This window comes from Leguminivora glycinivorella, chromosome 1 (assembly GCF_023078275.1).
Source record: "Leguminivora glycinivorella isolate SPB_JAAS2020 chromosome 1, LegGlyc_1.1, whole genome shotgun sequence".
In the NCBI taxonomy this organism is placed as follows: domain Eukaryota; kingdom Metazoa; phylum Arthropoda; class Insecta; order Lepidoptera; family Tortricidae; genus Leguminivora; species Leguminivora glycinivorella.
This window is the reverse complement of record NC_062971.1, coordinates 8,605,903-8,633,352: the sequence shown is the minus strand read 5'-3', so window position 1 is coordinate 8,633,352 and position 27,450 is coordinate 8,605,903. Positions and strand designations below refer to the sequence as shown.

At 36.2% G+C, this 27,450-nt stretch overlaps 1 protein-coding gene across 2 annotated transcripts; it reads right to left on the bottom strand.

The window, feature by feature from the left end:
- Positions 1 to 5,166: 5,166 nt before the first annotated feature.
- LOC125225530 lies at positions 5,167 to 26,251 on the bottom strand. Of its 2 annotated transcripts, none has more exons than XM_048129296.1 (2): positions 26,014 to 26,251; positions 5,167 to 5,815 (listed from the first exon to the last, which is right to left on the bottom strand). In XM_048129296.1, exons 1-2 carry the CDS (start codon positions 26,017 to 26,019, stop codon positions 5,390 to 5,392), a joined length of 432 nt encoding a protein of 143 aa, XP_047985253.1. In that variant the 5' UTR covers positions 26,020 to 26,251; the 3' UTR covers positions 5,167 to 5,389. The 2 variants fall into 2 exon arrangements, with proteins under 2 accessions (XP_047985253.1, XP_047985246.1); XM_048129289.1 differs by lacking the exon at positions 26,014 to 26,251 and adding an exon at positions 6,003 to 7,084 and having other exon boundaries at positions 5,172 to 5,815.
- Positions 26,252 to 27,450: the final 1,199 nt, after the last annotated feature.

Below are 27,450 nucleotides of genomic sequence, written 5' to 3'. Positions count from 1 at the left end.
GGATCGAAAAGTATCAACCTTTTTTTTCCTTTTTTCCCTTGAGACTCAAACATATTAAAAAAATATTTTACGATTTACAACAGGTACGTTAATTATGTACTCAATCTATTTCTAACATCTCTCTTTGTTTGTTAAAATCAGTTTACCATGCCTGCAGCAGTGTGTAAAGTTGGTAAGTAAATAATAACAAATATGTATTGTACTTAAAATTACAACGGTACTTGGCCACGTTCGTGTGGATATCCACGCAATAATCCACTAAAAGTGAAACCCATGGTAAACACGCCGGTGCGTACGGTGACAAACGCGACAACTTTGCCCAATCAAGATAATCGCCAGATTAATGCTTTGGTGGCGATAACCCTGACGTTTACGCTGTCTATGGAACAACCGATTTTTTTCAGAATGCAGATCATACATCACAGGTGCCATAGCCGAATGTCATTTCTGCGACGCGAAACGAAAACGAAACGCCACGAAAAGTAGTCTGGCTCTGTCGCGCCAATACGCAAGAGCGATAGAGATAGATATCTACGAGTGTTTCGTTTCGTGAGCCTTTCGTGAGCGTTTGTGCCATTCGGCTACGCACACAGAGGCCAAAAACGTAAAAGGTAAAAAAATGCCAATTGCTTTGATTTGTTAGTTGCTTGCGATTGGATTAGGTTCCATCGGTCTAAATATTTATTATGCGAATTGTTTTTGCCCATCTAAATTACTTTTCGAATTTATGATAGGTGTCAAAAATATTTAGTGAAGCGACGATTTAGGCGTATTCTCATAAATAAATCTAGTATATTATTCCAATTCTTAACCTAAAACTAAAATGTTCACATTACAACACAAGTGTGAAAAGCAGGAATTTCCAGTTCCAGTATTTAATTACTTATTGTGTAACGTTTTTTGTACCATTTTATGTACCATTAATAATGGTATATTACAAGAGCCGAATTATGACGCGCTATCGAAAAGGAAATACAGCCCAAAAGCCCCCTTTAGGTACGACGACGAGCGAAGCAAGGAGAAGTGTTAGGTATCTTGCGTCCTCAAAACATCCGACTCGTTATCAAAAAGCAAATTGCAACTTCATGCCGCCTAAATATTATGCACAAGTAATACTAAATAAAGTAAGTAATACTATTCGACTAGAAGACTATTATGCTCATCATTCATCAACATTATACCAAAGTACGATTCGGTATTACAAAAATTTCTGCCAAACGTGACTTCTGCCAAGAACTATATATATATACAATAGTCAAATGAAATATATGCGAAAAAAGTTTCTGCAAAATAATAGTGAACCGAGATTTTCAGTTCTCATGCTCAAAAAGTGCACCTTTATGTCGTGCGTAGACGACATAAAATCGCATTTTATGCTCTAGAGCATAAAGTAACATTTTCTTCTAAGACTAAGGTAATCGGTTTCAACAGCCAAACAGTTAAACAATTATTGTACAATTTTACTGACCAAGAAAATTGTGTAGGTGACAAAACTTGTTATATTATTTTATTTTTGCTATACATATTGCAATGGTATTGGGGGACCTAAAATACCATGCTGAAGGCTTTAGAGAATTAAATAAATTAGATTGATTAAGGTGTAGATGGATCTAAGGAGTCTGAGCTACTATATGGGGTAGTTGTAAGGAAAGGCACATGGCGATTTATAAAATTGAAATATATTATCGCAAATTTATTAAGGTATAGGGCGTTCCTATCAAAGAAATCTATAAGGCATTCGTTATATAAAATGAAATCAATAAACTATGAATGCAAACTTGAATACACTACAGAAATACGTACTTGAGGAAAGCAATTTAGGCCTTTATCACTTGAAATATTTATATAAATTATAAGACAAAAGTGTATACAATACAAGTCAACCTATAGCCCATACCTTTGCGGGGACAATATATTAAATCAGTGGCTCATGAAGCAAGGGAAAACCCGCTAAAACCCTTACTTCGCCTTATTAATGTAACGTCTACATACAATGTCTACATAACATCTATATGCTCTATTTAATACAACAATACAATAATTCGTCAGGAATCGTAATAACAGAATTTCCAAGACAGTTTACTCTAAACACAGTTTGACTTATAATAAATGCACATATTGGACATCCGTAGGATATAACAATAAATTATCAGTCGTCTCACTTCAATCGCTTTCGGGATCTACATAAGAATATATCAGGATTATTATAGATTATAGATCATAATATTTAACATAAAGGCGAGGCTTGAACTCGCACTAACATTTATCAATAAAGTATCATAAAAGATATGTAACACAAAGCTGAAAGAAACTGGAGAAACATTTTGCAGTTACTTTAGAATACTAAATATCCGTTACAAGGTTATAGAATCTGTCCCAACAATAAATCCAGATTATAACGCAAGAATTGAACTTGCCTTGCACTTGAACAAAGATAGTTAAATATTTATGTTGTGTTACTTAAAATACAAATTGACACGCTGTTTGGATAAAAGAGGTACTTAGCTCGTTTGTCGCCGAATCCGGAACCACTGGCTTTATCCTCTAATATAACTACTAAATTAATCTTTAACAATTATTACAATTATATATGATCACGATCAGGGAACAAATTGAAACAAAGCTGGAAAGACTTGGATCTTTCTTGGAGTCTAAAATCAGAGTGTCCTGCGTCCTGCTACTCTCATCCCTCGTGTTGACTGAAATCCCTACTAAACCAACTTACTTATAGTTACGATAATATCAACTTTATTAACAATAATATAAGGATTGCGCAACCGCTTCTTCTATGGGACCTTATCCCTTCCAAGGCTCTGGTTGGTGCGCTGTCTCGCTCTCTCTTACTGCAGCGGTGCACGTTGTCTCTCTCGGCCTGGTCAGGGGCTTCAGAGCAACCCCCCGCGGTGCCTTTGCAACGGATGGTACGGTCATGGTCAAATGCCTTGACACATGGGCTCCAGATGTCCTGGAAACAGTTTACCAAGGAGAGTAGACTTTGTATGGAATAATATACCATATTAGAGTATGATTACGTTATAGGTTTGGCGTACGGTGTGCATTGTGCGATAGCGGTTTTTCTGTTGTTCCAGTAAACTCATAAATAAATCTTATAATGGGTTTTGTTTTTAAATTTCTATAGAATATCTTTTAACTAAAATATTGAGCAATCCGAGAATGGGAAACAGCCTGCTTTCTACTTTTATTGCCGCCCTTTTTTTTCGGCTAGCCATTTTAAATTTATTACTTTTAACCGATGGCAATTTTAATCACCTATTTATAACTACTTAGTAAAGCACGTATTCACGTATGTGGAATACGGGTTGCCATCTCAATATACATACATATAATCACGCCTGTATCCCATAAAGGGGTAGGCAGAGCACATGAACTACTAAGTTTCAGTGCCACTCTTGGCAAAAAGGGATTGAAAGAAATCCAAAATTTGCTATAATTTATTAGAATTCCGTATTTTCTGTCATTAAATTTAGTAAACCACATAAAAAAGGCGTCGATTATCGTTCCAAAATGCTCCGAAATGTTTGACTTGGCAGAAAACCAAGCGTCTGATACTCTGATCACATGTTTAAAATTAAAAAAAAAATATTAAAAAGTTACTTGGCGGGAATTGGTTAATGTACTTATATTATGTTTTTTCGCTTTACGACAATTTACGTGGCGTAAATTGCCTTGAAAAATATAATTATTTTCCTCGCAATCGAAGTGAAACACAGAGTTTTTTTTTAAGTTTGAGAATAAGGGGAACTTACCTAAGAAATACCTATACTCTTGCTTCAAAGAGACCTGGATTGCACTCATGCGGAAAGACAGACTCAGGCAGTGCATTCCACTCTTTGGCGGTTCGCAACAAGGGCATAAATGTCCATTTTACCCTCGTCTACTATTTTAGTCTGTGGGTCTTTTTATGCCCTTGTTGTACAATCTACTATAAATGCACAACGAAATCAACGAACTGATAGACGCTCCTGTGATTTCGAGGTCAAAATTGCGAATTAGAAAAAAAATTAACTACCGTTGCGTCGATGCATAAACAACGAATCATCATTTTACTACCTACATTAACTTTAATAGCTAATTAGCAAACCACTGTAACCTAATATCCCGTGTAATTTGTTTTCCTGTCACACAGAAATTATAAATGATAAATAAATACAGTGTAAACGATTCTTATTGTCGACGGCTTATCGTCGCCATTAAGTAATTACATATACTGGAACAATCCAAAAACTCATCACAGTGCACCACGCTAAGTTCCTACAAGTCCAAACTCTAGAATGTACTCATGCGCATTCCAAAATTAATGAAATGAAAATGAAATGAAATGAAATAAATGTTTATTCAAAACTAAAACTTAAAACTAAACTTTAACTTCTGCCAAACCAGAGTATGGTTTGTTGGCAGACGAGGCTCCTAATACATTAGGTTCTATAATTATCTACTTATATTATTTACTAGCAATGGCAAACAAGACATACAGCACTGTAATATCTTGTTTTGTTCGCAGAGCTCTCTTTTGCCGCCGCTACATGTAGGAAAACCGCTACTTTTGCAAGATAAATTGAAATATTCGGAACTAGCGAATAGGAATGCTCTTAAACCCCTGCATTATGCAAAATTTTCTCCCTACCGAAGCCACGTACCGCGACCTAAAAGATAGACCTGCAATGTGCGATGGATAGGTAATATTGTGAAACTTAAATGATCTTATTTAGCTACCACTGTTAATGGAAAAAGTCGTAATTGGGTGAATCAACTTTTTCTTGCTTTTTGCAAGAATTGCCCATACTTATTATTAGCTCTACTTTTGTGAGTTTTAACCTGGCCATCGTGAATAAAGATCCTTATATTTATTTTACATTAAGGGAATAATTAAAAAAAAAACATTTACAATTAAATCTATATGTGACCCAGTGGAAGAGACTTTTTTCATACAAAAGTGAGGGACAGCTATGTCCACTGGGTCACTGCTCGAAATAAAGTAATAAAATAGCAAATCCTATAAAAACATGATGTATTGCATAGCTTGTATATCTGTTTTTAATAAGTATAAACTAATTACACTAAATACAAATTAAATTTTCTGACCACATGTAGTCGAAGTATGCGTAATTTTGCTGGCAAAGAAAAGTTGATTCACCCAATTAATATAATAATATAGAGACATTTGGTCGCGTTTTTAATCTTGCCAGACGCGTACAAAAGAATAGTAAAACCCAAAACACGGTTTAAAGGAATCTACATTTTATTCAAATAAAACATTTATACCGGATTAAAATAATTAATGAGAACTTATTACAAACAATACAAGTACTAAACGTAACGTCGTGAACACGATTTACTGTATTTAGGAAAAACAACCAAATTGAATTAATTAAACATTCAAGTATCCATACATAAAGAAATCATCCATGATATCTTTTACTATTGATTTATATTTCTGCACAGCAACTGACATTTCTTCAGGTGTGGAGAGTATATTTTTACTTCGGACGTGCCCTTCCTGCTGCAAGCCGTTGGACAACCATAAAGCAGTATTAGCCACAATGAGGCATGCCGGCGCCACCAATTTCAAATCATTATCGAATGAAGTCCTAGTGTATAATACTTTGGTGTCATATCCAGCACTCTTGATATAATTGTCAAACGTTTCATAGTAAGTGTCTAAGAGTTGTCGGAAATGTTGCCTTCTCAAAGTCGATTCAGTACTACTTGTTATAAGGTAGAGAACATCATAAGCCAGGCTGCAGGTACGAGTGGTCTGATAGTCAATAATACAAGCTTCTACAGGTTCCGATTCCTAAAACAAACAAAAAATAATAATAGAGTTCGAAATAATACATACTTAGAGCAAAATAAATATTACAAAGAATTAATTTTATTTATCAGTTTTATATTATTACAACAATTACATAGTTGCAATATAAGTACCTAACCCAATAATTTCCTGACATTTGATGGCCTCAAAAATGTTACGTGATACCTACACTGTATTTAAACAGAATGTTTTCTTTCCACATGTCACCATGGCAAATGCAAGTTGCTGCGGTATTTTCTGCAGTCTGTTTTATATATTTGGAACAGTTTTGCTGTAAAATCGACAACACTGTTACATATTCTGTATCAGCAAACTTCTCCATTGCCTTTGAAAGTCTGTCATTTATCACTTCCATAAACCTTTTATCAGTCAAATCGTTTAGAGGTACACATTTCTGTTCAATCTCAGTGTATAGTTTCCCATCGATTTGTTGTAACATGAACGACAATGCATGGAATTTTGCTAACGATTTGAGTGATACAATAGTGTGATCTAAATCCAAAAATGGCTGCCTAGTATACGGTCTGTACCCATCTTCACGCATATCTTGCAATACTATGACCTCTTCACAATAAGTTGGGCGTATATAGTAACATGTAGGTATCACAAAGTGATCGCGAGATATTTTTTTCTGTATCTCTCTATATTTACTCATTACTACACTGTATACAAACATTTCTCGGTCAAACATGCGCGTGACCGCATCACTGAGACGAAATCTCTTATCAGTGGGAGCCAATTTCAGTACCAACGATAACTTAACCTCTTTCTCGGTGCAATCCCTGCCTATTAAATACAAAGGCACTAAATCACCGAAATAATTTTGCCCGATACTCTCAAAATCACGCATAGAATAGTGCCATTCTAAGAGATCACAAGACTGAGCAACATTGTGTAATATTTCGTTTAAATTATATTCTTTTAAAGCGCTCATTGTAAAAATTGAGTAAACACACACACACGCGCGCGCAACCGGTTATTAATTAATTTTATTATACACGATAAGAAACTATCGATAGGTAACACAATTACATAATATTATTTATTAATAGGTAGAAAATAAAAAGTGAACAATTGTGACGTCCATGCGCCTCAAATTAACGCAGTCGACTAACGGGCGGGGGGCAGGAAAGAGATATTTTCTTCTCAGTCTCTCTTGCGGGAATGCGTGTGGATGGCCATCCCGGGCACGGCCCGGAAGTGTGTTAACAGCTTAAAGTGAAATGTTCAAATGGCGGACTTAATGCTTGACTGAAACAGATACAATATAATTACATATAAATTGGTGCAGAAGAAAAACTGACAGAGACAAAATAGAATCGTGACATCAAAGATAAATTTAAAAAACAATGTTGAATACAAACACTTACTTAAAAGATAGACTTGTACAAGTAATATCATTACATAATACGAGTATGTATGTACATATACTATGATAGTGAAATTGTACTATGGGGACAATATTGTGCTATAGATTATGAGTTAGTCCCTGAAGTAAACATTTAAAAAAATCGAATGACCATATATTATATTCAAACTAGCTTTTTCCCGCGCCTTCGCTCGAGTTAGAAAGAGACAAAAAGTTGCCTATGTCACTCTCCGTCCCTTCAATTATCGCCACTTCAAAAATCACGTCAATTTATTTAAAAGACGGACAAACAAACAGACACACACTCTTTCCCATTAATAATATTAGTATGGATATGGATATAAAGCTTCTAAAGAAATTACTTGGGATTGGGACTAATAGTTATTTGTTTTACAAGGGGGCAAAGTTGTTGTTTAAGGGGCTACTAAAGGAGCGACTGACAGCTCATAGGCCACGCTTGTCAATTACCTCAGCCCCCGCAAGCACGCACACATAGAAGCGCCGAAATGCGTTCCGCGGAGCAATAGCCCAGCTAAAGCTCCATCTAGCTTCATAAATGTAAACTACAACTATCGGCAGTCAGCCAAAGAAAAATATTTCGGCAAAATGACATTGACAATTTCACGCTTCACAGATGGCGTTGTAACTAATATTGTATTCAATTCATTCGCCCAATGTCAAATAACAAAACGAATGGTTCTTAATGTTTATATCAAAGCTACTATACGTTACTATAGCTTATGGAGTTTTTTCTACACTCCATATTATGCGCCTTAGGAGATTTATAGAGACAGCTATAAATATCTATATTAACGAATTATTCTTGGGTATAGGTTTAAGTAGTTTATTTAACCCCTCTTACAAATAACATTTCCTTGCTACCTAGGTCATCTAAATCGCGTTGTATTTTTTTTATTGTTTTGCAATACTTACTTTACTTACCCTTTGGAATATACCATACGTTCTGCAACACTGCTAGCCCCGTGATGTAGGTAAGTGCGTTTTCACATTATCCTATCCGATATCACATGTAGGACCGATATCCCATATATTTACGCCGTCATCTTTAAATTTTTCCTTGTACTTCTTTCCTACATATATCCGATGTCAGATTGGATAATGTGAAAACGCACTACGTACCTACAGCGAGTCACTAGCCCCGCAATTCCCGTTTAGTTTGTAAATTTGGATCACGTCTCTGATTTGGATAAAAATTGGTAGGCTGATAGTCCATGATGCTGAGCAAGATTCACTAGGTTTCCCAAAATGTCCTAGATTGATTGTATGAAACTTTCCTTTTTTGTTACCGAAAATGCATAGAAATCTGGTAACAACAAAGGAAGGTTCTTGCTCAGCATCATGGACTCTATCAGCCTACCAATTTTCATCCAAATCGGAGACGTCATCCAACTGTACAAACTTAATGGGAATTGCACAGCCGGCCTCTTCACCATTTTTTAGTTCTATTTTTCACACCCGTGGCGCAGCAGCTACCAGATCTTGCTATGCCACTATGCGAATACAGGTGATGCTATACGGAAACGGTCTAAGGAAACCTCTAGATTTGAAATTAATGAAAATTGGCGTAATTTACAGATTTTGCAAGAAAAAAACACTTCATTTTAATAACTGTCAAAATTAATTTTCTGAACTTTTTGCTGATACGGAATTAATATGAAATTGAGTCTCACTCAATTGTTCTAAAATGATCAATGGACTCTATTGTCAAATTAAAGGTGACAGCTAGTAACTAGAGTTGCCAAAAGCAACTGAGTAACTACTGACGCCACGGCCAACTCATTTATTTACTTTACATATTTTTATCAGACTTAATAAAATTTTAATTCAAAATGTTCATGTTTCTCGAACAGTTGTCCCTTATGTTTTATTTCTGAATGGTATATAGTACCTACATTACGATACAAGTGCAGAAACTCGTGTCGAATTTTTGACAGCTTGTTTAGGATTTCCTCTTCGCACGTGTATCGTACGATGTTTTTCAGTGCCTACCCTACATATGACCCTTTGAAATTTCGACCTGACAGAAATAGCCTGGTATGCGAACTTGTTCTGAAAAACACCATACATGTAAGAACTGAAATAGTAGGTACATTATTAACATTTGGCATTTTCGCGAGAATAATCACCAAAAATATTTTTTCTAAGGTAGGTAAAATTTATGGTTTTCCTACTCAGAATCACGAGCCCTTTCGATCTGGGGCAAAAAACAAGAAATAAAAAAATGGTCCCGAAATTTTCTATTATTTCGCATACTTTTCACTTTGTAACCGCAGCACAAAGTGTTTGAAAAATGGTAACGAAGTGGGAAAAATTAAGTTTTTTTTGCAAATTCAACAAGCTGCAAATTCCACTTCATGCCAATTGAAATTTAAGAAAATTCATCTTTAGGTATCTAAGAATTTGCATTCGTCATTTTAACACAACATGCTGCAAATACTTTTTTTTTTTGCAAATGCAACATTTCAGAAATTCAACTTCTGGCTGGACACCACCTCAACTCACTGGCACCTCAGATACTACGCGAAGACCAATCAACATAGACTTACATTAGATTATAATTATATTGTCTTCGGTTAGGACGATAGTTATTTACTCATGAAATAAAACTAGCTTTTAATGTCGTCGTCGGAAAACATCAGGATATATTTATAAGTAAATTAATTATACGCGATTTAATCTCTTTTCATTCTTAGAAAGAACGTTGAGTTTGCGGTCCCTTCATTGTTACACGGATCCGAATTAGGGTCCATGTAATGAACGTCCGTGTACCCGTGTTACGTCGTATGTCCAAATTCATGGAATTTAATTTTGAAATGAATATTGCTAATCACAACAATAAATTGCTGTAATATTAAAAAAAAAGATGATAATTGCTTATTATTAACAATAAATATGGCAGGGATGGAACTTGGCAGGAAGAAGAAGTAATAGCTTGTATAATTAATTAATTATGCAATCATGCGCTTATTGTTATGATTTTTTAATGTAAGGTACAGCGGGGCAAATCTCGACTGGGGGCAAATGTAACTGGTCCATTTTTTCATGTTTTACAATGCTTGAATTATTAATTAGAGTGTCCACTTGGGGCGATACGGGATTTTGTCACTAAAATACCGGTTGAAAATAAGAACTTTCTGAATTCGAACACGTGAGACTCAAAAGCCGGCCCGCTTATATATGGTAGGCGTGTGCAGTGGATCTATGTAGAACTCATCATCATGTATGTAATAAATAAACGTTTCTTAGAAATAAACAGATTTTTTTTATCATAATATAAAATGGATCAGTTACAATTTCCCCCCAGTCAAGATTTGCCTCTCTGTACCTTACCTGGTACTATGATTATAACAGATATACCCATTTTAGACTAGCGGTCCCGTATGGTATCACTTAAATTCATTTGATTGAATTGATTGAAGTTTGTGTGTCTTGTAATTCGATAAAAGCTACTAACATTACGTACACTTTGTTTTATTGTAAATTATTAATTTTCTGTATTTACATTACAATTAGGGAACAAATCAAATTATTTTATTGAATATTTTTCGATTTGTTTTTTTTTTCAAGTAGTCACACTAGTTCACACTACTATATTAATTATAAATTTAAATAGATATCATACACGAAAGAAAAAACGACAGGGCCCACCAGGGGCCACTGGTGGCTGAGCCGGGAATCGAACCCGGGTCTTCAGCTTACGCGGCTAACGTCCTTACCACTAGACCACTCGCCCGCCCCCGGGTGGCGCCCCCGGCTATATTTAAATTTTATTGAAATTTATAATTTCTTTATTTACATTAATTATCGCCTAGCCAACTTACTCCGAAGATGGGGTAAGTTAACTAAGAGTCTGGAGTTTAGAAAATCGAATAGATACGTGTTATAATTGCAAATAAATACTTGCGTCAAAAATAAAGGGTTTAGAGACCCGAATAGTTCTTCTATCTGTAACAACAATTATTTTCATTAAATTGATTCAAACATCAAAGATATATGAGCTGAAGCCAAAAGTTAGTCAACTATCCCCGGTCTCCCCTAACCTACTTTTTAGGGTTCCGTAGTCAACTAGGAACCCTTATAGTTTCGCCATGTCTGTCTGTCTGTCCGTCCGTCCGTCCGTCCGTCCGTCCGTCCGTCCGCGGATAATCTCAGTAACCGTTAGCACTAGAAAGCTGAAATTTGGTACCAATATGTATATCAATCACGCCAACAAAGTGCAAAAATAAAAAATGGAAAAAAAATGTTTTATTAGGGTACCCCTCCTACATGTAAAGTGGGGGCTGATATTTTTTTTCATTCCAACCCCAACGTGTGATATATTGTTGGATAGGTATTTAAAAATAAATTAGGGTTTACTAAGATCATTTTTTGATAATATTAATATTTTCGGAAATAATCGCTCCTAAAGGAAAAAAAAGTGCGTCCCCCCCCTCTAACTTTTGAACCATATGTTTAAAAAATATGAAAAAAATCACAAAAGTACAACTTTATAAAGACTTTCTAGGAAAATTATTTTGAACTTGATAGGTTCAGTAGTTTTTAAGAAAAATACGAAAAACTACGGAACCCTACACTGAGCGTGGCCCGACACGCTCTTGGCCGGTTTTTATTAAATGTAGTCTAACATGTCTACCTATTACATATTATTATGTTGAAAAGGTCTGTTTGTTAATAAATACTTATAACAGATTTTTATAGTATTTTCTTACTTTTACCAGGGGCGGCTCACTCCGCGCTTTTATCGCCGCGCTACAAGTACATGTCGGCGGCCGCGAATTCGCGGCCCATTCAGTGGTGACGACTTTCGCGCCGCGCAATAAAATTCAATGTCGCCTGCTCGCGTGCGGTCCGTTTGTTAATGTAGGTAAAAAATTAGAATGGCGGCATTTTGTGGACATCAAAGGAGTGAGCCTTCTGTACTTGTACTATTATATATTCTGTGCTTTTACCTCTGTGCGAGGCTAGCGGTCTCATATGGTACCAGCAATCATTCCAAAAACCGAAGGTCACACATTTTTTTACTCAAATATTGTTACCTTTAGTCAAATAAACCATAGATATATTTAAAGAACTACAAACATTGGATTTAACAAAAAACACTCACTCAATGGGGCTAAGTATCTTGATTGTGTACACTTATGAGGACACCGTGAATCAATATACATTTTAAATAAAGAATAACGATTAAATGGCGGTATGGTCTCAGTCGTTGGAGGTATACATACAATACAATACAATACAATACAAATACTCTTTATTGCACACCTCAATACACGAAACAACATAGCAAGTATAAACAACAACTTAAGAGGTAAAACAAGAGGTACATACAGTACCTGTACAAGATAAAATATACTACTGTGTATAATGTATAATACAAACTATGCCAAGCATAACCAAATAAGGATGTAATTCTGAAAATAAGTGATTGAAATAAACAATTTGGTAGTTATGTTGTTTTATTTTATATGTATTCAAGGAGATGAAGAATACAGGTATGCTATGTGCAAATTTCTTTTTTGATGATTTTTAATTGCAAGAATCCATTTGACCTCAATGGTCTGGAATCCAATTAAAATCGTAGGCAAGCTCGGGTGCCAAGTAAATGATATTATAAGATTAGGAATAATAGGAATGCATCCTTAAAATTAACGTAACTAAGAAAACACCGTGTAGAATATTCATATGTCTTGAGAGAATCTGTATCTCTCTCAGTTTTTCTCACTCAGAAGGTGGATCTTCAACACGTCTCGGGTAGTCCGGCGGTTACTCTTTCTGCAGCCAAGATGAAAGCGAAACCTTGTCCTGATTGTTGACATTTAACTGAAAGTTTAAAGAAATTTAGTAGGTAGTAAAATCACGTTTTTAAAACAAAGATGTCAAATCAGGTAAACAGCTGAACATAAAAAAATCTCTTTAATCGAACTGAAAGAGAGAGAGGCTTTATAACAACAAAAATAGGGTGTGAAATTATTGAAGAATTCGATACGACTGGACGATAATTTCAAGAACAGAGAGGATTGAGGCCCAAATTAATAAGTAGTTATGACTTATGAATGCTAATTGTTACCAGAACTGGTTTCAGACAATACGTATGTTGTCCCATAAACATAGTAAAAAATCTAGGTATTAGGAACCCTTTTACTCAAAAACTGTCCGTAGTTGAAGCTGTAGACAGATCCTTAGTCATTAACATATTATCTTCATCAATTTTCACAGCTAGGTAGTACCTATCTAGTACGTATAGAGTACCTATCTCTGCTGACATTAGAATCCCCTTAGTCAAAGTCCAATCCATCAGAAAGGTATTAATTTTATTTATTATTTTAAGCCAAGCTCAGTTTAGTCAAGACTAATTTAAAACTGTAAATTAAACATAAACGCACTGGCTAGCTCAAACTAACGTACAAGGTAAATCAACTGATGATTATTTTATTTTACATTTTGTCAGAGTTTAGTTTCCTTTCAACCCCTTATTTGCCAAGTCTGGCATAGAAACATGAGTAGTTTCATGCGCTCTGCCTACCTCTTTATTGGATACAGGCTGATTGTATGTATATTTGTAAATATTATTTTATGTAAACTTTATTGCACAATTCATTAAAAAAGTACAAAATTCGAACTTATTTACTGACAAGTTTTATGTGATAGATCAGTAAAAAACCTGAAGCTGTAAAAACAACCTAACAAAACCATCATATTTAGAATAAAACTGATGTACTAATATAAAACAAAACTAAAGTTTTTGAAATATAGAACGTTAACTAAGGTTTTTTTAGCAAAGTTATTTTTTAATCTTTAGTATAGTATGATTTAGGGGAGTGTACAAGTTTGTAATGGGGTGGCAACGCGCATGTGACACTCTTTGAGTTGCAGGCGTCCATAGGTTACGGTAACCGCTTTCCATCAGGCGGATCGTATGCTTGTTTGCCACCGACATATTATAAAAAAAATAAATAAAAAAAACCTAAATTATTTAGTTAAATTGATAACCAAGGTACAAATTTTGTTTAGTTTTTTTTTATATTGTGAGATGTGTATCATAACCTAGAGGAACTACACTGTTCAGTTTTATAAATAGTGGCTAAAAATCAGTGGAAATTAATATATGAAATAAAAGTTTATCATAATACAGACTTAGGTATATACCTACGCTTACTTTGTACCTTATGCTTGTTTAGCATGTCGTGTACTGGATATAATGAACTAATAAATATTATGCATTATTTGTATAAAATCCTTTAACTGATGGTATCTGAAATAAAAACTTAGGTACACAGTAAATATAGACTAACTTAAAAATAACCAAATAATCCACCAAAATGAATTCCCACGGGAAGTACGAGTAATTAGTCAACTATGCCTATTACATCAATATTACTCGCTAAATTCTTTGGCCAAGGAATGGACCAAGCCTAGGGTTTCCTAGTACTATCGAAGAGGACCTTCTTTATATATTATCTGAAGTAACTCTCTAACTTCACCATACCAGTCCAGTCTACTACATATTAGTAATGATCAATCCTTCTAAGTAGTACTAGTACCTATCAAATACCAGAAGCGATGTTATGCCTTATCGTATACTCCTTATGCTAAGAAATGATGATGGTTACACGTCGTCCTGTAGAAACAAACCCATTCGTTGTTTGTGAAATTTCTTAAAAATATTTATTAACATGTAAATATTTGTCTCTTAACTATTTAAAAACGCACTATAGAATAAATAGCTTTTTGGTTTTTTACCGGGCAAGTTGCCCAGAGATTCCTTGTACTTACTTACTTACTTTTACAGACATGATTTATGTTTTAGTTATGAAGATGACGGTTAATGCAGTACAAGGATATTTTCCATACCATCTTCGATTCCTATTTCTATATACCTCTATATAGAAAAAAATGGAGTAGGTATATATAATTGGTCGCTTATCTACCTAACAAATAAATAAAAAGTGGTAACGGTTCGGGAATCAGCAGATATCACATACGTCAGTATACCACAGGTCGATATTCGAGTCTCTACACTTTTTATTGCATTTTTCTAAACACTCTCTCATCCGTCACTATCCGATGACATCACGGCGCTTTTTAGTGGCAAGGACGAACCTGTTTAGTCGGACCTGATTACAGTCTTCTAATCACATGTAAAAGCTACCACATAAGTACCATTCTTTAACACATGAGCTTCTTCTACTCCATGCTTTTAACATTGTGCTTAAAACTATAAACTTAAAACTATACATACATACACACAACATACATACAATCACGCCTGTATCCCATGAAGGGGTAGGCAGAGCACATAAAACTACTCAACTTCTCTACTTAAAACTATGTGTATATTAAAAGACGTAGTACCTTGAAGTTTCTGGGCCTTATAGTATTGTTCGAAAATAAATGAATATTCTATTTCGGAACACCTGAACCTTGCAAAAAAAATTTACCGGATTTTCAAATGAAAGTAAGAAAACTAATTAACGTTTGCCTCCTAGATAGTTATGATTACCAAGACCTGTTCTCTGTCAAAAGAAAAAGGTACCCGTTCTAAATGTCTGCTTGTGTATTCGTGTAGTCCCGGCAGTGCTAAGTTGCCGAGGTACCGAACCCGTCCTTTACAGAATGATTTACATTCCTCACTGTTATAAAATTAAAAACGCATCCATTCTACTGTACGTAGAAAGCAAACTGGACTGTACTTAGAATCCGTGAATCCGGACATATTAAACTTGGGTACCCGGACCTTGATAACACGGGCCTAGCCACAAATCCGGATTTATATAACACTACATAAAAGCGAGCCAGGCACCTCATACACGAAACGCACATGCGACTGCGATCGATACTGAAGAAATAATAAACTTTAATGTTTAGAGACACATGAAATGATGACGACCGGTCTGGCCTAGCGCGTAGTGACCCTGCTACGCCGCGGTCCCGGGTTCGAATCCCGATAAGGGCATTTATTTGTGTAATGAACACAGATATTTGTTCCTGAGTCATGGATGTTTTCTATGTATATATTTATATAATTAAGTATATCGTCGTCGCCTAGCACCCATAGTACAAGCTTTGCTTAGTTTGGGGCCAGGTTGATCTGTGTAAGGTATCCCCCAATATTTATTATTTATTTATTTATTTACATACACACAAACGCATAAATGAGCAAATCCCTAACATGAGCTATGTGTCACTGAAGGGCTCCTAATCGGATCATCATCAGCAGTTCTTTCATCAATCTCTTAACACGAGCTATGCGTTTTTGAGGAGTTCCGTTCTGATCATCATCAGTTCCACTTCGTCAAATGTAAGTCCTTGTCCTTATTCATAATCCAAAACATTAGAGAGACTTTGGTGATAATACAAAAGTCACTACAAGTGTGCCGTTCAAATTTGAGAAGTTCCCTTGATCTTTCATGGATTGGTATCCAAAGGAGATCACCAAAACTCCAGCATGATCGAAATCTGACTTGAAACCTCAAAGTGCTTAAAAAACTTAACTCGTTAAATTCGTCGTTGAAGAGTTCCGCTCTGATCATCATAAACTGTTCCACTTCACCATATGTGACTGTTTTGAATGGAAATGCATGATGTTCTAATAAAACACAAAAATCACTATATATTATGCGCCTTTCAGACTTTAGGAGTTTTCTCGATTTCTCCAGAATCCAATTATCAGAACTGGCTTTCAATAATATGTACATACACTAAAAAAAATCGAAACCTGTCTACTTAGTAACAAACATCAAACATTACACACGAATTGATAAATGATAACCTCCTCGAAATTTGGAAGTTGGTTAAAAACACAAGTTTTTAAAATTGATAATTAAAACTAGGTACCTTATATTATTTAAATTACCTTTTACAATTTTTTTTATACCACGTCGGCGGCAGGTAAGAGGAAAAGAGGTCACCGGAAACTTTGGACACCTGCAACTCAAGGGGTGTCACATGCGCGTTGCCGACCCATTAGAAACTAAGTACACTCCTTTTTTGAAGAATCCATACTGTAGTTCATCGGAAATACCAAAACTATGCTTTATTTCGTGCTACCCTAATAAGGAATTCTGGTAGTAATCGCATACATCGATAAGACCGCCTGTTGCTGCCTTTATTTTCAATGTAATTCTGTTATTAAATTTGTAAACCTGTTATCTTTGTAGGGCAATAAAGAAGATTAACTTATTTACTTACTTAAAAAGTAAAGTAGTGTGTAAGTGCGTTTTTACATTATCCGATCCGATATCGGATGTAGGAAAGATTTCAAAATAAAAAAATCAAAGATGATGGCGTAAATATACGGGACATGGGATGGGTCCGACATCCGATATCGGAACGGATGATGTGAAAACGCACTACTAAGAGAAACTATAAGTCATCGTAAGTAAGAGACATAGAGTCATCGAGTATTTTGCCGAACACGCAGAAAATAGACGGGCCGAACCGCACCAGAAAGGTTCCTTTTGTGCCTATGTTTGGTATGAAACCCTAAAAAAGAGAAAGCCAATTCTTAGGTTTATTTTACAGTTCTGGATTAAGCTTGAGTTTAGCTATATATAAACAATAATAATAACATTTGTCGAACACTATCCCGGTGAGTCACTCGGGCACATTGCACAGACATGACCTCATAACTAGGATAATTCACCAGCAGTTAGTATTTTCCATACAATCTTGTGGATCGCGAAGTACCGTACTACAAGTAGGTACTTACTACTTACCTGCGCCAGTTCTCGAAAATGGACGAGATACTTGGTTGATTCGACGATCATCGTCGTTTCGGCGAACGATCTCATAGGCAAAAGTGAGCGACACTCGCTAGGGGTGAGATGCAGAAGGCGGTACTCCTGTACACGGCGCGTAGGTCGGTCACCTTGGGCCCTGCCTGCCCCGCTGCTGGATGTATTTAAAAAATAACCATGTACCTGGAGTCTGTCTTTTCCCTTTCTTATACCATTGTTTTTGTATCTTTTGTATTTTTAGCATAAGCTACAGAAAATATTTTGACATACCAACGTCAACGAGTTTTAATCACAGACAACCGCAGAACAGAAAGATCACTGCACAGACCATACAGGTTGTTTGATAGCGAAGTACGTACTAAGTAGAAAATATCAAAGAATTATAGCAGAGAACGACATAATTACTTATGTTTTAATAGCCAAGCCGAAACGGCAGATTTAACATTTTAAAATTGTACTGAAACACATCCAACTTATCAGTACGTATAAAACCATGAGTCGTTTATGTAAATGGCCTTGGAGATGATGAAATGAGAAAATGAGTCAAATAAATATCTGTAAGTACTCCTCACACTAATAAATACCCTTGGCGGGATTCGAACAAGGGACATCAGCTTTAGCAGGCCGGCAGGGCCAGTCCAATCCAATATGTACAAGGATTTCACTCCAGAGTTGTGGGTTCAAATCCCGTTGCGTGGCCAACCAACTTAAACATTGTAATTTTTTTTATTGCAATATCTATTCTTATATCTAAATGAATGTTTTTTTTTATTTTTGTTTTTTTTATTTCACTTATAATTGTGTAAATTATGTACAACACACAAAATAACATTGTATACATTAGGTTAGGCTCCCTCAGAAAAGGTTTTCTTCTTTTGAAGATGAATTAATATTAATTTCTTTATTTTATAATTTATTTGGTATAATAAGAAAGAAAAAAAAAACAAAAAGTAGAAATTTCGAAATAAAATGGAAAAAAATCACCTAGAAGTTAGCATATTTAGCTGATGGCTGGTACCACAGGGCCACGGACACCATTATCGTTCCTGTCGAAATTTCATAGCATCTTGTAACTCAAATAGTATAGAGTTTGACGTAGCTTTGGTAATACGCACACATGCGTATATATAATAAATATACAAAATGAACGTAGTTTATGGAAAAGGATCTAACCCACAAACATTGCCAATAGAATTTAAACTTTCTGACAATAACAATAGTCATTCATTTCAATGGCAATTTTATGGAGATAAATCCTTTTCGCTAAACTACGTCCAAATTTTCGTAATAATAAATTGTCAAAAACGCTGCGCGATTTGACATAGGTCTTGCCTCCTCAGGGCCTGCCGGCCGTCTGACATTTTTGACAAAAAGGACGCGAGTATACTATTGACGTATGAAAGAAAGAGAAACGAAACCGCATAAAATGGCCGTTTTCTGTTGAATTCATGATATCGTAAATGATGATAAATCTTTGTATATACGATAATAAAAAATATTTCCTTCTATGAGAGACTAGATAATTTGGAAACCTTCACTTTAAAGTAGGTTAGGCTGATTAAAGTTGCATATTTTTCTCACAATGTTAGTTAAACGAAAAATTAAGACCTCTCTTTGGGTTAGATTTCTATCGAGAAAATTGTAAGCTTTCGTGTTTCGACTTGTACAAAAATTTCAATCATATAGTCAAGATATACATATCCAAAAATCAGATCTCTAGGTTTCCGGGGCTAAGCACACCAGTGAATCTAAAATCCTAATATTTATCGATGCATGGCCTTAACCGCACGTGCCAATATTGATACCCGAGCAAGCGAAAGATTCCAATATTGAACCGCGAGCGTAGCGAGTGGTTCAAAAAGTGGAATCTTGAGCGTTGCGAGGGTATCAAGGCACGAAGGTTAAACAAACTTTGCCACCGAGTGAAACACAAAATTTTTCACCACACCAACACTATGAAAATATGAACTGTAAAACATGAAAATAAATAAAATACTTCAATTTATTTAACGTTTATGATTCAAAATCATTATTTATACGTGAATTCCAATACCCAGCTTTAGACATCAAGTTAAAATTTGTATGAAATTACATTGCACTCTTGTGGATAAAATGCAATTTTGCTATCTGTTTTCGAATAGCAAAGAAAGCCTTTATCAGTTGGTGTGGTGAAAATTATTTTGTTTATTTATAATGATACTGGGGACGCTATTGCTATGTCTTGTATGGGAACCCTGCATTTTATGATTAAGCACTGAGACTTGGCACAGTTGTTCATTGGGTGGCCCTGAGTAGATAAAGATCGGGAGGCATCGAGAGCCCCCCTTAATTTAGGAAGGAGGAGGGGGGGAAGGCTGGCGCCTCCGCGCTTCCTTTGAAACCATATTTCTCAAAAACTATACAAAATAGGGCATGCGACATATCATTTTCGGATAAATGAAGGACGAGGAATTCATTTTTGGAACAAAAAAAATGTATTTTAGAACAAAAATACAAAATAAAATGGGAAAATCTGAAAATTAGATTTTTTTTTTATACATATTATTGCACATTTTATGAAAACTGTAATGGTTTTTTCTAAATAAAAAATATTATTTAATAGCTACATTTATCTAGTTTTAGAAAATGTATAATTTGTTATAGAAATATATTATACAACGAGTGATAAAAAATAATTTACATCGCCCGATAGGGTGATACGAATGCTCACTTCAATAAGTTTTGTCAATGATTTCGGGTATAATCACTATTTTTAACACACGAAAGCCGTAATCATTGTATTTTATGGCTATTTTAGTGATTAATGTAGTACTTAAAATAAAAAAAATACAAAAATTAAAAAAAAATTAAATGTGATAACTTTTTTATAACATTATCCTATTTTGTTCTTTCTATACAATATATACCTAAAAGCAATAAATATGAATGAAAAGCCACATTTATGTAGTTTATAAAAATATATAGTTTGTTATATAAATACATTACGAAACGCGAGATAAAAAATAATGAAAGTGACGTGGCAGGGCGATCTTGATGTACGGGTCAGCTTGTATGATTCGATGAGGTGAGGTAAAGGTACTCAAAGCTCTCAAAAAGTGTAGTTATTTAGAGTACTTCAAATTAAACAACATACTCCTATATAGTCTGAATTTAACTATTTATATTACATGAAATGAGCGATTGATATGATAGGTCAGATATATACATCTGATCCTAATACATCTTGTGAAATAGTAGTTATCTATATGATTTGCATAATTTATGGATAATTCTTACTTGACATATTTATTATTCCAGGGGGCCGATTTTTGAGTCTCACGGCGTTCGAATTCAGAAAATTGTCACTGAAAATAATAGGCAATTCACCGTTTTCAACCGGTATTTTAGTGACAGTGAGACTCAAAAATCGGCCCTCAGATCTGCGTCCTGTACTTTGGTTAACGAGTACCGAAAATAGTTATTAACCAAAAAAGACCGCCAAATTAACAGCATTTCACCGACAAAAGCTGCCTTGCACCATTTTTGTAAGGGTTATAGGTATATCAAGGTGTCCATGTATGGGGTCAACTAAGTAAACCCAATTCAAAATTTGCCATTATTTGCTACTTGTGGCTGGACGAAAGTCTGTAACAATTGGGATTTGGGAGCCTACTTGCCCGCAACGTTGCCTGTTGCTGCAGAAACATGCCTCGAAATTGTCGGATGCAGGTGTAAAAAACAGTGCCGCGTAAGGTGCAATCGTAAAAAAAGACTTTTTCTCAAACATACAATGAAATATTGTCTTTACGTTCCTTAAAATGGGCTGGGAAGTATCGCTTTTTGGGCGCAACAACTCGAGAGGACTGTAAAGGGATTTCATATTATTTTTCAGTCCTAGGCCTGCAAAGTAACTTTTTTTTATAAAATATTGTCCTTTAGAGCATTTTTTTTATTTCATTGTATGTTTGAGAAAAGCACTATACATGCCTCGGCGTGAAAACGGATTCCCGGCCTCGTATCCCTATCGGCCTCGCTCGCACGCTCGCTCGGCCGTATATACCCACTTGGCCGGAAATCCTCATTTTCCCGGCCTCTGATGTAATGTACTATTTAAATTAAATGTGCGGAGCTGATGTGCTTATGCAGTGGATGTTGTGATATATACATAATTAAATTCAGACTATTCATGTTGTTTTATTGAATAACTCAAAATAGCTACACTTTTTGAGAGCCTTGAGTACTAATAGTCCCGATACACATGTTTTCGTCTAGTCAGACCATTTTTTGAGGTTCTCCTTTGTACAAAAGCAATGTCTTAGTTCAAAAATCATTAATGTTTAATGCTAATACGAATCTAGTTTATTTTTTATGGCACTATTGCGCAATAACTAACTATCATTGATACTGAAAGGAAGAATATGACGATTTTTATTTTATCTTTTATGGATGGGTAAAAGCGATTTAAGGGGGCCCAAAGGAAGTAACTAAATTCTGCTAGTAAACTAAAAAATCTTCAAGCCTATGCATGCAGAACTGCTTTAGGAGAGGAGAACGTGATTAAGACATTTTTTTTGCAATATAAGTCACATGCAATTTTATTTTACAATCAAAATAAACTATATTATAGGACTTTTACAATTTTCTGTACTGGGTCGTGATATACCTACATGTGTAAACGTTATTAGAATAAGTATATTTCTGTATTACTAGACGAACTCCACTGCATAGCGGGTAGTACCTTTACCTCACCTCATCGAATAATGCAAGCTGACCCGTACATTAAAATTTTCATTTTCATTATTTTTTATCTCGCGTTTCGTAATATATTTATATAACAAAATATATATTTTTATAAACTGCATAAATGTGTCTTTTTATTGATATTTATTGCTTTTAGATATATATTGTGTAGAAAGAACAAAATAGGATAAAGTTAAAAAAAATTATCACATTTTTAATATTTTTTAAAATTTTTGTATTTTTTTTATTTTAAGTACATCAATCACTAAAATAGCAATAAACTACAATTATTACGGCTTTCGTGTGTTAAAAATAGTGATTATACCTGAAATCATTGACAAAACTTATTGAAATGAGCATTCAAATCACCCTATCGGGCGATGTAAATTATTTTTTATCACTCGTCCTATAATATATTTCTAAAACAAATTATACATTTTCTAAAACTAGATAAATATAGCTATTAAATAATATTTTTTATTTAGAAAAAATCATTACAGTTTTCATAAAATGTGCAATAATATGTATAAAAAATCTCGTTTTCAGATTTTCCCATTTTATTTTGTATTTTTGTTCTAAAATACATTTTTTTTGTTCCAAAAATGAATTCCTCGTCCTTCATTTATCCGAAAATGATATATCGCATGCCCTATTTTGTATAGTTTTAGAGAAATATGGTTTCAAAGGAAGCGCGGCGGCGCCAGCCTTCCCCCCCTCTTCCCTCCTAAATTAAGGGGGGCTCTCAATGCCTCCCGATCTTTATCTACTCAGGGCCACCCAAGGAACAACCTGTGCCAAGTCTCAGTGCTTAATCATAAAATGCAGGGTGTTGTGCAATAGCGTCCCCAGTATGAAGTCCGCGTAGAGATTAAACGCAGCGCGTCTAAATAAATTGCCGCTGCTATTAAAATATGCTAAGCGGAGGAAAGGATTGTCCCTCAAAGCTCAAAGATTTAAATGTATGCAAATATAAAATGAACTGTCACCTCGTTTCACCGATTTAGCGGCTCACGGCGTCGCCTGAACCGTGTTAAATGCGACACTAAGTTTAGATTAGCTCTCAGATGAGATTTATTCGGGAATCATTTAAGCCTTGAAGAGAACGGGAGCATAGCAGCTAAATGACCGGCCACACCAGAGCGTCGCGTGTCTCGGGGCGCGCAACGGGCGTCCGCGCCACGCCGCTTCAGTGTAATTCAAAAAACGCCTCCTCAGTACATTTTGTATAGGAAAGACGTAAGAGCCCCAGGTGGCGTGGCGGCGGCGGGGCGCGCGCCGAACGTCCTTCCTATACAAAATGTACTGAGGAGGAATTACACTCAGGTGGCGTGGCGCGGACGCCCTTTGCGCGCCCCGAGCAGCTGGGAACGCTGCCTAAGGCAGCGTCCCCACTTAGGCTCGCGGCGCGCAACGGACGTCTCCGCCACGCCGCCTGAATGTAATTCAAAAAACGTCTCCTCAGGCCCCGTAGCCGAATGGCATTTCTCCGACGCCAAACGAAAGCGATACGCCGCTGGCTCTGTCGCGCCAATACGCAAGCGCGATAGAGATAGATATCTACTAGCGCTTCGTTTCGTGAGCGATTGTGCCATTCGGCTAGCCACCCAGTACATTTTGTATAGGAAGGATGTAAGACGCGCCCCAGGCGGCGTGGCGGAGACGTCCGTTGTGCGCCGCAACGCAAGACATGCGTCTTATGAGTGTGGAGTGTGGACTGTTACAGTAGTTTTCAAAATAAATTTTCACTGCAAACAAGATCTCATGGAAGAGAACCCTTTGTCTCTGCAGCTTATCTGTAATTTGTAGATATAAGACTTAAAGATGACACCTACTGCGGCGGGGGCGGAGGTGAGACTTGGACGTAAGTTAGATGGTCTAATAGTGTAACACAATTTACCTACCTGGCATTTAACGGTAACAGCATAACTAAACTATAGGAGGTGCAAGCACAAATTGCTCGCCCTTAGAGTTGGTCAAAGGCGCCTAGCCTTCAGAGATAACATACACTAGAGAAATTTCGACGGGTACCTTGGCGGTCGGGGTGGTGTAGCGGTTTATCACGTCAGCCGCGTTAGCTGGAGACCCGGGTTTGATTCCCGGCTTCGCCACCGGTGGGCTTGATCGCTTTTTCTTTACTGTATGGTATCTATTTCAGTTTATAATTTATATATAGTAGTGTTACTACTTAAAAAAGCAAATAAAAAAATATTTAATAAAATAATTTGATTTGTTCCCTACATCGATAGATGGCAGCACCATCTCTCTCGCTATATCGTTATCCTACAAAAGGATTCATATAGGAGGTGCAAGCACAATTGCTCGCCCTTAGAGTTGGTCAAAGGCGCCTAGCCTGCAGAGATAACATACACTAGAGAAATTTCGACGGGTACCTCGGCGGTCGGGGTGGTGTAGCGGTTTATCACGTCAGTCGCATTAGCTGGAGACCCGGGTTCGATTCCCGGCTTCGCCACCAGAGGGCTTGATCGCTTTTTCTTTAGTGTATGGTATCTATTTCAGTTTAGCATAACTAAAGTTTCCTGAGTCTAATGGCGAATATCGTCACTACTTTAAAAAAACCTTGTATCTTCGTCTGTCAATGAAAAGAAAATTGTAGTAAGTATGTATGGAATGCATATAGACTTACTGCGTTTTAACTTTGAGGAGCAGCGTGAGATACGAGATTTTTTAAAAGTAGTGACGATATGTTTCAACCGACTCTACAAAATAATTAGCATCAATGGTTTTACGATCAAAACTTTATTAGTTCGTCATAATGTACCTCTAGTTATATACGATAACCACAACTACGGTTGGATTACTTCGGAAGGAATGAAAGAGGTGCACTTATCTATTTATGTTATGTGTTTCTACGTGCCGACCACAAATACTAACTTTGGGTGAAGTTCAATGATTCTCCCGAGTTAGGGACCGGCCACATCAGAGCGTCGCGTGTCTCGGGGCCGCAACAGACGTCCGCGCCACGCCACCTGAGCGTAATTCAAAAAACGTCTCCTCAGTACATTTTGTATAGGAAGGACGTAAGACGCGCCGCCAAGCGGCGCGGGCGCGCCACGCCGCCGCCACGCCACCTGGGGCGCGTCTTACGTCCTTCCTATACAAAATGTACTGAGGAGACGTTTTTTGAATTACATTCAGGCGGCGTGGCGGAGACGTCAGTTGCGCGCCCCGAGACACGCGACGCTCTCATGTGGCCGGTACCTTAGAAATGCATTCTTTAGAGTTCTTTATCCTGTTTTTCAAAAATCAAAAATGTCTATGAATACCTACTACGTGTAAAGCACAATACAATACAAATATTATTTATTGCTCACCAACATAACAATATGACATCAAAAAATTAAGCACATAACTTTCACTATGGTAGACAACAGTCTTATCGCTAAAGAGCGATATATCTCTTCCAGACTGAATCTGAATCGGAACCTTTGATGCCTACCCATACCTATGTATTGACGTTTACGTCAATATTCTCACATCATGAAAACTGTATGTAAGCAACCAAGACTGTAGAAAACATAATATTAAACACTATAATTGCACTATAATAAGCTGTACCTATGCATGTCAAGTCCTAGCTTCATACTAAAACGGTTTCTTTATTATGTATATCTATAATCATAATTGGTCGCGTTGATATAATTTATCAGTTATCACAGTATATCATTCATTATTTTCACACTGACGTAGGTTCTTAGGAACGTACCGAAACCTCGACATTATATCCGCTTACAGTCAAAACCTATTACCTAACTTCTGAGAGGAACAAATGAAGTCATTCGAATCTATGAGCCTTAGTACGAATTACACTCATTTGTTCGCCGCCAGCACAGTAAACATATAAACAGTATTTAACACCGAGGATCTCCATGTGGGTACTTGTTGCATGCGGAAGCTACCGGTCATGTAAAAACGAAGATGTCTGAAGGAAGGAAAGGAATGATGCTATTGTTTTATTGTACTTAGCTGAAACTGACATTGAATACGAGGTTAGTATGCCGCCAAGCTACGAAGACTACTGCATTTACTGTTCCACCACTTACACTCAATGGAAGAGTAAGCCTCACTTTTATTATGGCAATTTGTATCTTGATACTTGCCGTTAAAAAGAAATCGTAGTCGAAGTTGCGTTACCCTTAAAGCAATTTAGGCCAGGTATAGGTATACGTCCGGGGATTCTTAAATCAGGATATACCTCGGCATTTAAGGGGAGGAAATCAAGTATTTAATTAGTAAGCGACTGTTTTGTCTATTATGATGTTAGTCATAAGCCCGTTTTAAGAGTTTTAACACAAAACATCACATTGTTTTGCGACGGTTCTCATGGATCCTAGTTTGTTCTGTCATGAAACGAGTCTTAATCCAATCTTCGGCGCTAACGAGATTGGGCGGATGTCCTCGGGGACTCGCATAATTACATAACGATAACCATATCTGTGGATCACTTTCACAAGCGCGTAACATACTTACGCTTTAGATAGAAAAACGACTTTTCCATGTGCTCATAAAGTTCATGTTCCGAAATATCGCTACACAAAAAATGACACAGAGAAGAGTAGTTGACTTAGACGTGAGTAACGCAAAAGAACTCCTTTTTATTATGTTTCAGCCTCTTTTGCACGTATGATGCTTAATGAAGAGCCCTCTGGGGGAGTTTTATTAGATTTTGTTTTACTCCAATAAAAAGCTGTGTCGTACGAATAGGTACACGCTCGGTTATAATATAATTCGCTTGAATCAATTGAGAGTAA

What these genes read in the sequence shown, in the direction of transcription:
- LOC125225530 (XM_048129289.1), bottom strand. Translation starts at nt 6,767, where the DNA reads ATGAGCGCTTTAAAAGAATATAATTTAAACGAAATATTACACAATGTT. An exon ending in ACATTCTGTTTAAATACAGT is followed by an intron (nt 5,816 to 6,002) that starts GTAGGTATCACG and finishes TGTTTGTTTTAG; the next exon opens with GAATCGGAACCTGTAGAAGC.